The sequence below is a fragment of the Tachysurus fulvidraco genome, chromosome 2, assembly GCF_022655615.1.
Source record: "Tachysurus fulvidraco isolate hzauxx_2018 chromosome 2, HZAU_PFXX_2.0, whole genome shotgun sequence".
Taxonomy (NCBI): domain Eukaryota; kingdom Metazoa; phylum Chordata; class Actinopteri; order Siluriformes; family Bagridae; genus Tachysurus; species Tachysurus fulvidraco.
This window is the reverse complement of record NC_062519.1, coordinates 18,061,347-18,077,141: the sequence shown is the minus strand read 5'-3', so window position 1 is coordinate 18,077,141 and position 15,795 is coordinate 18,061,347. Positions and strand designations below refer to the sequence as shown.

The following is a 15,795-nucleotide window of genomic DNA, read 5'->3' as shown; positions in this document are numbered from 1 at the left end:
TATTTTGAACTTTATTTTTAGTTCTCTTCCTTTTACTGGTACACCACATTTACATAAATTACATTAACTATATTTATAATTATAATAATATGTACTACTACTAATAATCAGTTCTAAAGCTCTACTGGAACTTTACTGGGTTTCGTCTCATCTCCTTTTTTATTCCTTCTGTGACATTATGTAGTTTTTGTGATGGGAGAATAAATGAAGTCAATAATAAATTCCCACATGAAGTTCATTAAAAGTCAATTAACAACAGGAAAAACTAAAACCTCAGAATTGAGAGCTTTATAACTTTTCGCCCAAAACCTCTTGATATCACGTCTGTGTTTAAACATCTTTTATGTGACTTTTTTATTTTTCCCCATGCGTAGTTACTCTTTAAATCAGAAACCGACAGCTGAACACAACGACGTCGGCAATATTGGTGTCTTCATTGTGGGTTTATTAAATAAACTGGTGGTAAATATCAGAAGATTCAATACACATTATTCATAATTTATTAACTGACACACATTCAGATTAAAAAGCGACGTGTGTTAAAGTGTAAAACGCTCTCATGTAGATGATATAATCCGCAGTAATTGTGTTTGAGTATATAGAGACACATCTACAATATTTACACGTTTACCCGCCGTCTCTGAGCAGAGCCTCGTCTGCTGAATCGTGTTCCGTTCTGCTCAGAATAAAATAAAACTGTTACGTGTTTGACTTGCAGCCTGCACAAACTGTCGTCTGCCTTCATCTGCAGGACAAAGTGCACAATACTTTCGTACAACGAAACAACTAAATGCGGACACGCACACACACACACGCACACACACACGCATCCCAAACTCAGACACACAGTCCATCATCTTCTTCTTCGTCATCTTCATCATCATCTTCGTCATCTGTCGTCACGGTGAGTTATTTGCAGACCTGCTCTGAGTCTCCGAGCCCAGCATCAGCATGACTTCAGTGACTTTAGTGTAAAGCTAACAGAGTGAAACTTTGGTGTAAGTTCCTTAAACACGAATCTCTTCCATTTTTACATTTCCCAACCTTCTACCCCAGGTTTAGGGTCATCCTGTTACTGCGTCCCGCCTTTCGTCTCACTTCCTCTATGGACCGGAACCAGAACAGTTTTTAGAATAATGTTAAATTGTCATGTAGCCCTGCAGGTATTGTTTAAAATAATGTTCAGATAATTACAAGCAGATTTGTTTCAGCTGATTTGAAGTTAAAACTTTGTACCAAGTCTTTAACATTGTCTCTGTGTCACTGAGGTGAAGATTTAAGCTTCTTTGGCACGCTGAAGATCTGGAACTTCATGTGTATCTCCCAGACTTGGTGCAAAGAAATATTGATATAACACAGAAACATCTTCTTCCAGGAACTGATAGAATCCCTGACAGAAGCGAACACATTAACGTTTTCTTCCTTCATATGTACATGTTGTACAGACTTCTTCATTTCATGACCGGACTGTTACATTCGTCCCTGCTCTGTGAGGTAAATACGAGTTCAGAGGGAGTGTCTCCTCCTCAGTGTCCTTCTCCACACTCAGCGATTTGACGTGTGTGAGCATGGACTCTGTAGGTGTCTGCTGCTCTTTCCCACAGTCCCTCAGCCTCTTCTCCAGCCTCGCTGATGCTCTCCAGGTCCAGAGGAACCTCTTGAGCCGAGCTCCAAAGCTTCCCAGGCTCCTGGTTTGGAGATCGGTGAGAAGGCGCTGAGATTCTGAGGGCAGCTGATAGAGCTTCAGGCCTTGAAACAGCTCAGGCAGCTCAAGCGCCCCTGACTCCAGCTGCACAAGAGCGAAGTGCTCAACGGCGCAACCCTGCAGGCGAGCAGAGAAAATTGAGCTGAGAGCCGAGCTGAAGACGTCGGCGTTCCACATCCAGGACGTTTTGCTTGTCTTGCCGTCTTCTTTGTTGGACACACAGCTCCAGCTCTCAGAGTGGGCCTCGGCTCGGTGCACAGCGTCATGTGAGAGCAGCACCAAGGTCTTTCCGCCGCTCTTTTGGACGTGCTGAAGTCGCGAGTGCAGCCACGGGGTCGGACCCAGTTTACTCACAACAGCCTGGTTCCACAGATCCAGAGAGACGGAGAACCCGAGTTCAGAAAGCCAGGTAGCAAACCAGCACACGGTGTCGGAGAAAGACGAATCAGAACCGGATGAGTGCACGAGCAGCACGTCACCAAGGCGACCTGAGAGACAGAGAGACAGAGAGACAGAGATCAAATAAAATAATAACAATGAAGAAATAAAGAAGAGGAAGAAAAATAAGATAAAGAAAAACGTACACACACACACACACACAGAGAAAAGAAGACATATAGGAAATAAAGTTAAAGGAATTTAGAGGACAGAAAGAAGGGAGATCAAAAAGAACTATAGAAAAATAAACACTGAAAACTTCTTAGTGTGTGTGTGTGTGTGTGTGTGTGTTTGTATGTGTGAGAGAGAGAAATACCTTGGGACTGATATGCCGGGTTGGAATTTGAAAGCCATTCTATAAGAGAGAGAGAGAGAGAGAGAGAGAGGTTGAACAACAGTGCTTTGTCCACAGACTCTGTACTGTACAGCTGCAAAGAGCAAAGTGCATCACTGGAATTACTGAGATCATGGGTCTTTTCTCACACACACACACACACATACACACACACGCACGCACGCACACACACGCACACACACACACACGCACGCACACACACGCACACATACACACACGCACACACACACACACACACACACACACACACACACACACACACACACACACACACACACACACACACACACACACACACACAGTTGAAGATACTAAAAGCTTGACAATAAACAATAAACTCGAGTCTGGTCACATGGTATGAAACTGACTGGAGTTCACAGGATGTGAAGCGTCTGTGTGCCTCCAGCCAAAACCCCACCAGCTCTCCACTGAGGGACAGGGTGCCAATAATTTGTGCACAGAGGCAGTCTGTGATTTGACACCTACAGTGTGATCCTGTAAGTCTGTACAGTGCTCTCTCATCTCTGTCTCACAACATTTCCTCATGTTCCTTAGTCTCACCTCTGTGTCTGATCCTGAGCGCACACACTCCTGCTGAGAGCAGCACCACAAGCAGCAGCAGCAGCAGCACCACACAGATCCAGCGCCCCCTAGAGGCTGAGTGAAGAAACGAATCCAGAAACAAACAGGAAAATGTTTTAATGTTGTTACTGTAATGTGAAGAAAGATGAAAAGATAAAATGTTCATAAAAATACAACATTAACTGTAGAGAGAAAGATGTTTATTAACACTCACTGTAATGATCACACACAGGGCCGAAGGCTTCTCCGTCTAATTTAAACTGTAACACACACACATACACACACACACACACACACACACACACACACACACACATACAGTACACACAAACACACACATACAGTACACACACACACACACACACACACACACACACACACACACACACACACACACACACATACAGTACACAGACACATATACAAACACACACACACAGACACACACAGACACATATACACAAACACACATACATACACACACACACAAACACACACACATACATACACAAACACACACACATACACACACACACACACAAACAAACACATACACGCACACAAACACACACACATATACACACACACACACACATACATACACACACATACAAAAACGCACACACATACACACACACACACAAACACACACACACACACACACACACACACACACACACACACACACACACACACACACACAGCTTTTAATAATACATTCTGGTTTATGATGGGACCCTTTAATAGATGTCTATATTAATGATGAAGCATCACTCAGGTCTGATGGTAAAGTGTCTCACCATCACACAGGGCAGCAGGTGGTTTGTAGTTCTAACGTCCAGAAACGCACCGGATGTCTGTAATAAAACAAAGCCTGAGTGTTGTTTAACTGACAACACACAATTACAGGGCTGTCAAGTGTCACACATTGAGCGTGACAGTCACACATGTCGGCAAGAAGCACCGATGAAGTCACTAAGGGTGACAATGTGGTGATGTCTCACACTCTCTCTGTAAACACAGTTACTTCATTTTCAATTCGGTATACTATAAATCTCCTTGTTTAATATGGACGGGAAAAAATGATGTTGCGTGGTGTTTTCCCTAAATCTTAGAAGCTCTGCTATGACTAATCCGTTTCCTGTAACGTGAATAAACAACAGACATTGTTTTGGTAATAATCACACCTGAACCTGAACCTCCACACATGCCCTGCATTCCACACCCGAAACTACTCAGACTACTGGGTGTGTTTACAGGTTGGGTACGTGAACATGGGCTGCACCGACGCTACGCTAACACACCTAGCCCTGATGTGCCTGATGTGCTCAGGCATTAGAAACTCTACTGGAAGCCGAACAGGATCAGTGAAGATTCCTGACGCGGGTGTGAAGATAATTAAAGTTATCTCATATTTAAGACATGTAACCATTAAAGAACGGTATTAAAAAGAAACCAGTGACCTGTGATATGGAGTTTGTACTGAATAAATGGAGCAAATCGTGTAATTAAGGGTTCTTAGTCTCCAGAGAAGGTCTACATGGAAGTCTTCTGAGTGAAAAGGTTTACAGAACGTGTGAGGAACAGCAGAGTGCTGCACTGGTCATGATGGGACCACAGAAAGAACACCTCAGGATCAAACACTGCAATTACATCAGGATTATCATCTGCTGAGGTGTAGAACATTCACACACACACACACACACACACACACACACACACACACACACACACACACACACACACACACACACACACACACACACTCACTCACCCACAGTGTGCTGATGTTCTCATCCCACCCTGTGCTGATGTTCTGTCTGAACCCAAGCACTTCCCTGCAGCCTCCTCCCACATGCATCGCCATCTGACACGGCCACACCTCGACCTCCAGTTTGCAGGGGGCACTCACGTTCCAGTTCAACGCTGGACGGCCTTCGTTCGTCTCAGAGTGTCCGACGGACAGAGACACATTCTTCACCACGTTCCTCCTGAACCCTTCAATTCGACGTATTCGTTAGTGTACAACCAAAATATCTGACAGACAAAAAAACCTGAGCAGTGAATCCTGAGCAGTGGGAGGGTGTGTGTGTGTGCCACAGTCAGGGCTACAGCGCTGCTTAACCAGGCGGAATTAATGAATGTACACCATGTACACACACACACACATAAATATGTGTTCATGCTAAAGTGTTTTTATCAAGTGTCTAACAGCAGTGTGTTACTGTAATGTAAAACACACACACACGGTTCTATTTACCTTTGTCTTTCTCAAAGGGGCACATTTCAGACCGGGAAGATATTTTATCTTCTGTGTTTTTTCTCCAAGCCTAACACACACACACACACACACACACACACACACACACACACACACACACACACACACACACACACACACAGAGAAGATAAGAGGGGATATTAAAACAAACAGAAAAACCCACTTGAACTAGCCATGCTTATCACTGAATTCATCTGGGCTGTGTACCTGGAAACACATGCAGTGTGTGACGGCGTGCAGAGGGATGGTCCAGTCACTCGTCTGCAGACGAACATCACAACGTTACACTTCAGTATTTAATCAAAGCTGTTCTTCACCGACGCATTTGATCCAACAACACATTTCAGTACCTTATTTAACCCCTGCTACTACAACCCTTTTGTATTTGTTTACACTTTGTTGCACAGCAAACTTTACACTACTGTATGTGTGTTTTGTGTATTTGTCTTGTAGTGTTGTGTATTGTCTGTTGCCACTGTCCTTGTCTCGCACTGTTGCACTAGGCTGCACTATATGTCACTGTGTTCTCTCATGTCACTGTCTACTGCGTCAGCTATAAATGGCTCAGAGGATGATAGAAGCTTCCTGAGTTGATGTGTATCACATTTATTTTAACCTCAGTGTGATCTTTAATAGAGGCAGTTAGCGTGTTACAGGGTGGATCTGTCTGTACCCTCATGCTGAACTTTGGATAAACGTGTGATAAAGGAACGAAAGCTGTGTAAAGATGTTAAGGTGCTCATCATCTCAGGCTTCGCTTCGTCTTGGTTTCCTTTTGATTGTGACATGAGATAACAACAGCTCTTTAAGGCTGAATATGTATGAATATAAACACAAACTAAACAGGGAGACAAAGCAGTGTTCCATGAAGGAATGCGTGACCGATCAGATGGAGGTGTGAGGTGATGAGGCGCCTGCAGCAGACGGGTCTCACCCTGCACAAGGGCATCCCTTTCCTCTTCACACACAAATGCAGCTCCTTCCGATCATCCAGCTCTGCCTTCAGCTCCATCACTCCTCTCTCCTCGTCGATCTCTGGGTAGATTATGGGATCTGTCGCACATTTAAACCACAGCAATTAGTTACGTAACTCTGTTTTCATTTCACTCTCTCTCTCTCTCTCTCTCTCCCTCCCTCTCTCTCTCCTCCCCCCCCCCCCCCCCCAGAAATTCACACACTAGGACATTATGTACGATTTGACTCATGAACTCTTTGAGCCGATTTAGACCAAAGACCAAGCCGTGTGAAACTCCGGTGCGAGTGTTACTGGCTCTGCTACGCCACTCGTCATGAGTATAAACCTTCTAAAAGTTACAGGACTTTTCCCACAGATTTAGTTTCGGCTGTTTAAATAAACGTGAGTTGTGTGAGAATCAGACTTTGCTGATACACACAATACTGTCACATAGGCACGATGTATCAGGTTTTTAAGTCCCACCCCCTTGTTTTATACTGGTTAACAGTTTGTGCCTCATACTCGGAAAAAATGCTATAAAGCTTGTATTAGATCGTTCATGACCCATATACACTGAGCTGATAGCTGCAATTTATTACCGCATATGCAGTTAGTCACTAATCATTAGCCTGAGATAATGAGTTACTCTACAGTACACACACACACACACACACACACACACACACACACACACACACACACTAATCCTATTTTCAGAAGAAGGCGATTAACCATCAACCTTTTTTCTGCCGCAGCTACAGACGAGGACAAACAAATGAGCTGAAAGAAGCATAATTGCATCATCAGGTTACAGAAACCAAAGCAGATACTCACTTTTACATTCCTCGATATGAGGAGACGGACAAACTGTGGAGGAAGGAAACAAAACAACAAGCTTAACATTTCTCATTAACTTTAAACAGAGCTGGAATCAGTAAGCAGGAAATGTGGAGATGTGCTGAACTTCCAGGCCACTCCAAATGAACAGGTCCAACTACATGCCATACTGTGCGTCTTAAGATGATCGGAATTGTTTGCAGTAAAGACGCAGATCAGTGACTGACGCGCTTGAGCTGCGACAACAATGAAGTTTAAATGCTTATCTTAACGAGTAGTTTCTTTCACTGTATGTCCTTTTCTTAAAAAAAAGTGTGTTGTTGCTCCATTAATCAGATCAGAACGTTGTTGTAAACTTTTGCCTCATTACCATTGGTTGGGTCTGGTTGGGTTGCCAGATTTGTCATATAATAATTCATTCTTTATTCATTGTTAGTTTACATGTAAAACATATAGCAGTGATATTAAATAATTTCCCATTCGCCACTCAGGTGTGTGTCATGTGACTGAGATGAAGTGCAGTCTCACCTGAGTCAACCCGTGGGAATTGCACCACCTGATGCTTGCTGTGCACCGAGACATTCACAGTGCTGCCCAGGAACACACCTTCCTTCACCTCCACCTCCACCTGCACCACAATATAACACTATAACACACGGTTCTGCACCTCCACCTACATCACAATATAACACTATAACACACGGTTCTGCACCTCCACCTCCACCACAATATTACACTATAACATATTGTCCTGCACCTGCACCACAATATAACCCACTGTTCTGAACCTCCACCTCCACCACCACCTGCACCACAATATAACACTATAACACACTTTCCTGCACCCGCACCACCACCTGCACCACAATATAACACTATAACACACTTTTCTGCACCTGCACCACCACCACCTGCACCACAATATAACACTGTAACACACTGTCCTGCACCTGCACCACAATATAACACTATAACACACTGTCCTGCACCTGCACCACCACCACCTGCACCACAATATACTGTAACACTATAACACACTGTCATGGAGGATCAGACAGTGATCTGATCTCAGCCACTAAATAAACCCTTTACAGGAAGTGAGGAGTGTTTACATTTCTGAGATTTCTACACCACTAAGAGATTATTTACCTCTTTTGCTGCCAGTTTAACACAAATGTGTTCTTTAAGCTTTCGTGACAATGAGATACAGATACAGTCACACAGTACAGACGTATTCTTTACGCTCATCAGCAGCTGTGACCAAACACAACCTTTGACAAAGTGCGACTCTATTATTATCATCCTGAGCGCTGTAGGGAGACTCGTCTGATATCAGGCTGTATGATGGAAAACTCACAGGACAGCCAATAAATACTGACGTAGAGCTGGAGGTGTGTGAACATGCTAACAGACAAAAACTTTTTGTATTTGTCAGTATGTTTCAGGTCCTGAGATCCAGCCTTAGCCTAAATTAGAGTACTAGTACAGTCCACTAGAACAGAAACAGTCAACAGTCCTGTATTTTATAGCCAGTGTTGCAGTAAATCTGTTGTGCTCACCGATTCTTCTTGGTGATTCTGTGTGCTGGATTTCACAAAAAACTTGATCTCTTTGCAGGACTTAAGATTCGGTGCAGACACATAGCACAAGGTTATAGCAGCTAGAGAGGGAGAGAGGGAGGGAGAGAGAGAGATGAGAGAGAGAGAGAGAGAGAGAGAGAGAGAGAGGGAGAGAGATAGCGGGAAGGGGGGTAGAGATAGAGGGAAGGGGGAGAGATATATATATAGATCTGGGGGAGGAAGGGGAGGGAGCAGTTCGGAGAGAGTGCTCGAGAGCGTGAGAGAGAGAAGAGATAGGGAAGGGGGGAGAAAGATATATATATCTATACAGGGTTATGCTTTTTCTTTTCTCTCCTACATCCATGTTTTCTTGTTTTTCTATCTCTCTATCTCTCTCTATATCTATATAGAGAGAGAGAGAGAGAGAGAGAGGGTTACTGCATGGTTAATAAGTAAATATGAGAAACAGGAACCTCAAAAACAAAAGATTTTTGGTAAACATGCCACCATGTAAATGGCTGCACTATATTAAGTTCCACACGAGAAATATTTCGTCAGAGGGAAACAAAGCTACGTTACCAGTCATAAAGTTCACACCCCTGCTCACAGAAAGTTTTTTTTTTTTTAACAAAAATAAATATAAACTGCTAATAAAAAGTATATAAACTACCAATTAAAACAATTTTGTCTTAGAAACAAAATTTCTGGCAGAAACATAATTTAAGTGCGATCCAAATTTCTTTATCAAAAATCGAATGTCCAAAGTGATTTATACAGAAAACTATGGATTGATTTTACTAAACAATTCTTTTCCCATCACGTTTAAAAGCCCTACAGACAAACGATATACTCGTGTCCATTCTCAGATTCTCCACACAGGGGATTTTACTTTCCGCACAGTTTCATTAGGAACTCCGGAGAACCGGTGAGGAACCAGGTTTATTTTAGACTTGTTTAGAATTTAGAAAATCCCTCTGAGTGAAGCTCCTCCTGGCAGATTGGTGTAGATGCTCTGCGTGCTCACCAGGGTCTTCGTTTTCTAAATCCTCTTGTGTTTCTCCGCTGACGTCATCATTATCTGTAGCAAGGACTTTGAGCTGAATTCGGATCCTGAGACACGCTTTGTACATCATGGTTGCTTTGGTGCAGAGAGCAGGCTGCACACCGAGAGCCAAAACATCTACCAGGGTGGAAGTGCAGAATGGAAGTGCACCATCACACGGAGGAAGCACGCGGTCCATATTATCGATTGTACACTGTTTCAAACCCTGTCACAAACAAAACAGGCAAAGTCAATAAAACTTGTTTCAACGTCACACAGTCACACAAACTGATGAATTTAACCTTTCTTTATAACGAGACTAGTCACAGCTTCATGTCCCTCAAGCCGAGTCTTTACTGACAAGTTCATCTGACAACGGAATACATTTTAAATCACTCCATCACAGTATCTAACCCTCAGGTTCATTTCTTTTCTTCAAGGGTTTGTTGTGTAGTTAAAGATCTTAACTCCGAGGTGTTTGTGCAGCTCACCTGAGAGCAGGTGATGTCGCCCTGTGAGTCATATTTCTCCAGATCTGCTGCACACACTACAGCTCCAACCAGCATGAAGAACAGTCGACGCCACGGTGTGGACATGGCTGTGCGCTTTTGTTTTCAGTCAGAAAAAACAAGTCAAAGGATATACAATAAATATATATTTTCATACGTTTCAATACGTTAGTCCTGTTAATTCTCGACAGTTGATATTCTGGTTGTAAACTATAAATCCCTTTCTTTTTTTGTGCTCAAAATGAAAAGTGCTATAATAATAATAATAATAATAATAACAATAACAACAACAATAATAATAACAACAATAATAGTTGTTGTTATTATTATTGTTATTATTATAACTAGCAATAGTAAAATTTTTATGATATAATAAAGTTGTAAAAAGTGTTTTACAGATCGTATGTTCAAATAAACATGACAGTCTGGTCGGTGTTGTCCTGGTGTAATGTCATAAGATCAGGTTTAATATATAAAATTATATTACATTATATATTATATTAATCTATATTATATTTATTATAATATAATATAATATAATATAATATAATATAATATAATATAATATAATATAATATAATATAACAGAGCTAAAGTTTTTTCATTACTCTGCTTTCTAATCCACTAAGTTAGACACTTTATTGTCACGTCTCTAAAAGTGATAAAGAAAGAATCTAGATTTGGTTTTTAACTTCGTCATCTAGACCAAAGTGCTTCTGATTTACATGGGAACACAAACCGATACTGAAATCTAAACTAGATAATGTAACATGTAAACATAAAATCCGGACAATTTCTTCTTCTTGTGCTTGTTGTTCCCAGGAGGGCAGTTTATAACAAGTTAATTACAGATCTATCAGAGAAACGACATCATATTTCTGTTTCAGCTCAGAAACTCGTCCATAAAACACACACACACACACACACACACACACACACACACACACACACACACACACACACACACACACACACACACACACCGCTGATCTAACCCAAGCTGTGTTCTATTAAAAAATCAGGATCTCTTTATGTCTATGGACTAAAACATTAATAAAAAGTGCGTATGAATGCATTTGTTTGTTAGATCGTTCTTACCTGTCGTAGGTACGCAGGTCTCGCGCTGCGTTCCCAGGTGAGAAGTCCAGGAAGTGGGCGTGGCTTATACCTGACTCACAGCTAAACTATGATTATGATTATGATTGTTATTTTATCTATATACAATAATAATAAATAAATAAATACATAAATAAACAAATAAGGCACTTATGCACGTACACTTTCTTATCAGGTTTTGTAGGACTTAAAAGTTTTAAAGTAAAAACGTATCTTATGGCTATTATTCTGACCGATTTGCCAACTTTCTTGAGAAGTTTGTTTCTATGGAAACCGGTGACGCAGATAAAGCCGAAGCCACGCCCACGGAGTCACGTGCATGCTGCAGTCAGTGCTCCTTACTACGCGACACGCCTCACGTGTTACCTACAAACAGCAGGTGAGGAATATTGTGCTATGTTTTTTTTAGTAAGGTGGCGTGTTTAGTACTCATGTCTTGTAGGACAACTAGGTGGGAATATTACCGTAAATACAAGGCAGTTGTTGCTCACAGAGAAAAGTAGACCAGATTAAATCAACAAACAATCACAAAAAACACAAACAAAACATCAAGTGAATTAACATATTGTGATTCTTTTAATTTTATTTCATCTGTGTTAATGAAATAACCATTAATAGACAAGACAGGAATTGTGTTAGCAGGAACACCCCCCCCCCCCCCCCCTCAGGCCGGTCGTTGTGTCAGGTTTAATCCTTAATAATCATTCATTATGAAGTGTATTGGGTTTGAAGTGCACCTTTACTGGTGGCATGGTGAATAAAGGACCCGAGGAAACGTATAAACCAAACAAATAAACATTTTATCACATATTGCAATGTATTGATCGTCTACTCTTTCCTTTATTTGAAGTGACCGCCACCAAGCAGGTGTTTATTGCGTGGTGATATGTGACATGACATACGGCTAAGTATGATGACGTTCTCTGCATTTAACCCATCCAAAGTGCGCACACACAGCACTGAACACACACACACCCGGAGCAGTGGTGTCCGGTGCCTTGCTCAGGGGCACCTCAGTCGTGGTATTGCCGGCCCGAGACTCGAACACACAACCTTAGGGTTAGGAGTCAAACTCTCTAACCATTAGGCCACGACTTCCCGTGTTATATCGTCAGTATAGCAGTGTCAGTTGTACAGCAGTGACACTGACATGGCACATGTGTGGTGATGGGTCCAGTGTATCTGGTACAGCAGGTGGCATCACTGGCATCAACCACAAATATCCAGACAAAAACAGATACCAAAGATATTGAAGAGGACTGCTGAGAAATGTGTAAAAAAGTACGCATGTAGTCTTATTTCACAATAACTAGGGTAGAGACAATCTATATCACTCAGATGACTTAAGAACACAGTTTGCTTAGTCGAATGAAAAAGACGATATTGACAGAGAACATATTTGTGTTTATTCTGAATTAGAACTGATCACTATCATCATTGTACACTTTACTCTACAGCTAGATGTGACTGAGTACTGACATCTTTAGCCTATAATGTTTACAGTTCAACACAGTGGAGTTAGAAGTACAAAACCAACACTGTAAGCCAAACATAACGTGTGTCCTGGGCTTATGGATGTGGAGATCACTTTAAGATGATACACGACTGTAGAAAACATTTTCTAATTGTATCTTGAGTTAAACATCTAAAGTACAAACTGTAAACATAACGCAATCTTTCTGTACGAGTTCCCATAAGGACAATTTTCAGTATAATCAATAACTCCTGAGCTAAACGCTGTTACTACACAAAACGCGGTTGTAGCTGCCTCTCTACATTACTACGATAGAAAAGAGGTGTTATTTGTGTAGTAACAGCGTTTAGCTCAGGAGTTATTAACTCGGGAAACTCCAAAATGTGAATATGTGGCCAACTTCCTGCTCCTTCAGTTCTCTCCAGCGCTGGAAAGCTGATCCTATATTAACACGTCCTACTTCTTGCCTTATCATAAGCCTTTCTTCTATTTCTTTCTTTGTTTTTATCCTCCATGTCGATGTTAAAACCGCTTTCTGCTAATGTCACACATGCGCACTGAACGCTCTCTCTGCCCATATCGACAAGACATGCCCCTTTCTGCTCATCGGCTACACGTTTGTTTCGTTTTTGTTTTGTTTGGCGTCCCGACGCAGTTTTCTGAAGTGTTTCTCAAACGACGGAGACCCCACCTTTAATCGAGCTTTTAAAGACACAAGCTTGTGAAGAAACTTAGTGAATTTTGTATTATGAAATCTTGGTACAAGATTCTTTGTACATCTTTATGTATGATATCATACTCGATCCTGGAATGGCTTTTCTGTAAAGTAGCTTAAATTTCCACTGTTTATCTTGTCATCATAAGATAAAAGAGTCTTCGGTCTATTATACAGTATATTTATGGACAGTCATTATGGTTTGTGACATAAAGTAAGGCGGTACATAACATTCTGTTTATTGTACATCTCTGGTGGAGGTTGTTTCTGTTCTGCTTATGAAATAGTGAGGATGTCGCACTTGTAGACCGCTTTAGCATAGTTTAGAAACAGAGGATGTTTACCCAGAGGATAACATCTGCTGCCTCACATTCAAGTAAGTGCCTCGCCTCCGTTGAACCCGTAGTGTATCTACTGTGCTGATAAGTGACTTGACGTAGGCACTAACTGTAAGCATAAATGTTATCAGATTATTTTCACACACACACACACACACACACACACACACACACACACACACACACACACACACACACACACACACACACACACACACACACACTCTTTCAGGCCTTAATTAAGCTTATCAGCCTTATCAGAGCCGCCTGTAACATTTGCCAGTGCTTGTATTTAATAAAGGCTCAGCTAGATTAGAAGTGCATCTTTACACTCTGGTTAGCTGACCCAGAGTGATATATTATCATAAATTAAATTTAATTCAACAATAGCGTACGGTACAAAAGAAACGTCTGGCTACGTTTACTGTAAACTATATGGATTGTAAATGCGTTTTCTCTGTTGAACAGAATGGGGCATAGAAGCCTTTATTATCGCCACATATACATTACAGCACAGTGGAATTCTTTTCTTCACGTACCCCATCTGAGGAGGTGGGGTCAGAGGGCAGGGGCAGCTATGATACAGCCCCCTGGAGCAGGGAGGGTTGAGGGCCTTGCTCAAGGGCCCAACAGTGCAGCTTGGCTAAGTTTAGGTTTCACATTTAACCAGTAATTAACTTTATCTGTTTTTTTTTATCTGTTTTTGTCGGGGGTTTCCTCCGGGTACTCCGGTTTCCTCCCCCGGTCCAAAGACATGCATGGTAGGTTGATTGGCATCTCTGGAAGATTGTCCGTAGTGTGTGAGTGTGTGAGTGAATGAGAGTGTGTGTGTGCCCTGTGAGGGGTTGGCACTCCGTCCAGGGTGTATCCTGCCTCGATGCCCGATGACGCCTGAGATAGGCACAGGCTCCCCGTGACCCGAGAAGTTCGGATAAGCGGTAGAAGATGAATGAATGAATGTTATTGATATTAATAGATTTGTTCCAGTTGTGTTAGTAATATATTAACGCCTCCATCTGCCAGGTTCTTACTGTTTAAAACCTTCAGTTACTGCTAAAAATGTCTCTGAACTAGGAACTAGGTACTTACAGTATTGCTGTTGTTACACTCTTAGAAAAGGGTCTTTTTAAGGGTTTATTGGATAAATATGGTTTTATTTGGAACTCTTTCTGAGACTGAAGCACAGTGCTGTAATCCGGTGTGCTGCACAGAACTGTGTTTGGTTGCTTGGAAATCTGATTATGAGTCGAACAATGCGGCCACGAAATACGTCACTAATAACGTACGATGTAGTTAACTATTTACATGCATTAATAATGACTGAGCAGTTGTGTATTAGCAGTAAGATATGGTCTGATTTGCCCAGTGCATGGTATAAGTAATAAGATATCGTTGTCGCGTTATTTAGTGCTTTGTTTTTCTTCTAAAGAACAAATAACTTTGACCGGATTTGCACAACCTTGTATAACAGGCAAGGCAGCATGCTGTACACCAGCCAACAACACCACCACTTTCCTTTTTCACAAACACAAGAATGTAGATATAACCCGTCTGACTACATCCATGTGCCTGTGTCTAGTTTATAGGTTTCCATTGTTTAGATTTAATTTAACTTATAACAACACTGTAATCTGTTTATGTGCTGTTTCATTGACACTTATTTTTAGATGTACAGAACATAAAAACCCTTCCTATGGTTCGTCTTCAAAACATTCAGCCGGTTCCCGTCGTCTGGTTAGCTCTCCCGAGCAGACCTCATAACTCTCTTCCTCATAACACAAGCTCATATTCCATAAAATAATTTGCCATATATAGTTTTATACCACGGGGTGCACGATGGCTTAGTGGTTAGCACGTTCGCCTAACACCTCAGGGTTGGGGGTTCGATT

At 41.7% G+C, this 15,795-nt stretch overlaps 1 protein-coding gene across 1 annotated transcript; it reads right to left on the bottom strand.

Moving 5' to 3' along the window:
• Positions 1 to 428: 428 nt before the first annotated feature.
• il17rc (interleukin 17 receptor C) lies at positions 429 to 11,618 on the bottom strand. Its single transcript, XM_027137460.2, has 15 exons — positions 11,362 to 11,618; positions 10,246 to 10,359; positions 9,737 to 9,980; positions 8,713 to 8,813; positions 7,682 to 7,781; positions 7,151 to 7,183; positions 6,296 to 6,414; positions 5,569 to 5,622; positions 5,341 to 5,410; positions 4,855 to 5,078; positions 3,881 to 3,937; positions 3,295 to 3,340; positions 3,060 to 3,155; positions 2,460 to 2,498; positions 429 to 2,193 (listed from the first exon to the last, which is right to left on the bottom strand). The coding sequence occupies exons 2-15, from the start codon at positions 10,348 to 10,350 to the stop codon at positions 1,457 to 1,459; spliced, it is 2,025 nt and encodes a 674-aa protein (XP_026993261.1). The 5' UTR covers positions 10,351 to 10,359; positions 11,362 to 11,618; the 3' UTR covers positions 429 to 1,456.
• Between the last annotated feature and the right edge of the window lie 4,177 nt (positions 11,619 to 15,795).

Bases quoted from the DNA above. Each gene is read 5' to 3' on its own strand.
- il17rc (XM_027137460.2), bottom strand. From the start codon at position 10,350: ATGTCCACACCGTGGCGTCGACTGTTCTTCATGCTGGTTGGAGCTGTA. The intron at 5,079-5,340 runs GTAAATAGAACC...GTCGAATTGAAG, and splicing joins CCCCTTTGAGAAAGACAAAG to GGTTCAGGAGGAACGTGGTG. The intron at 2,499-3,059 runs GTGAGACTAAGG...TCTCTCTTATAG, and splicing joins GCTCAGGATCAGACACAGAG to AATGGCTTTCAAATTCCAAC.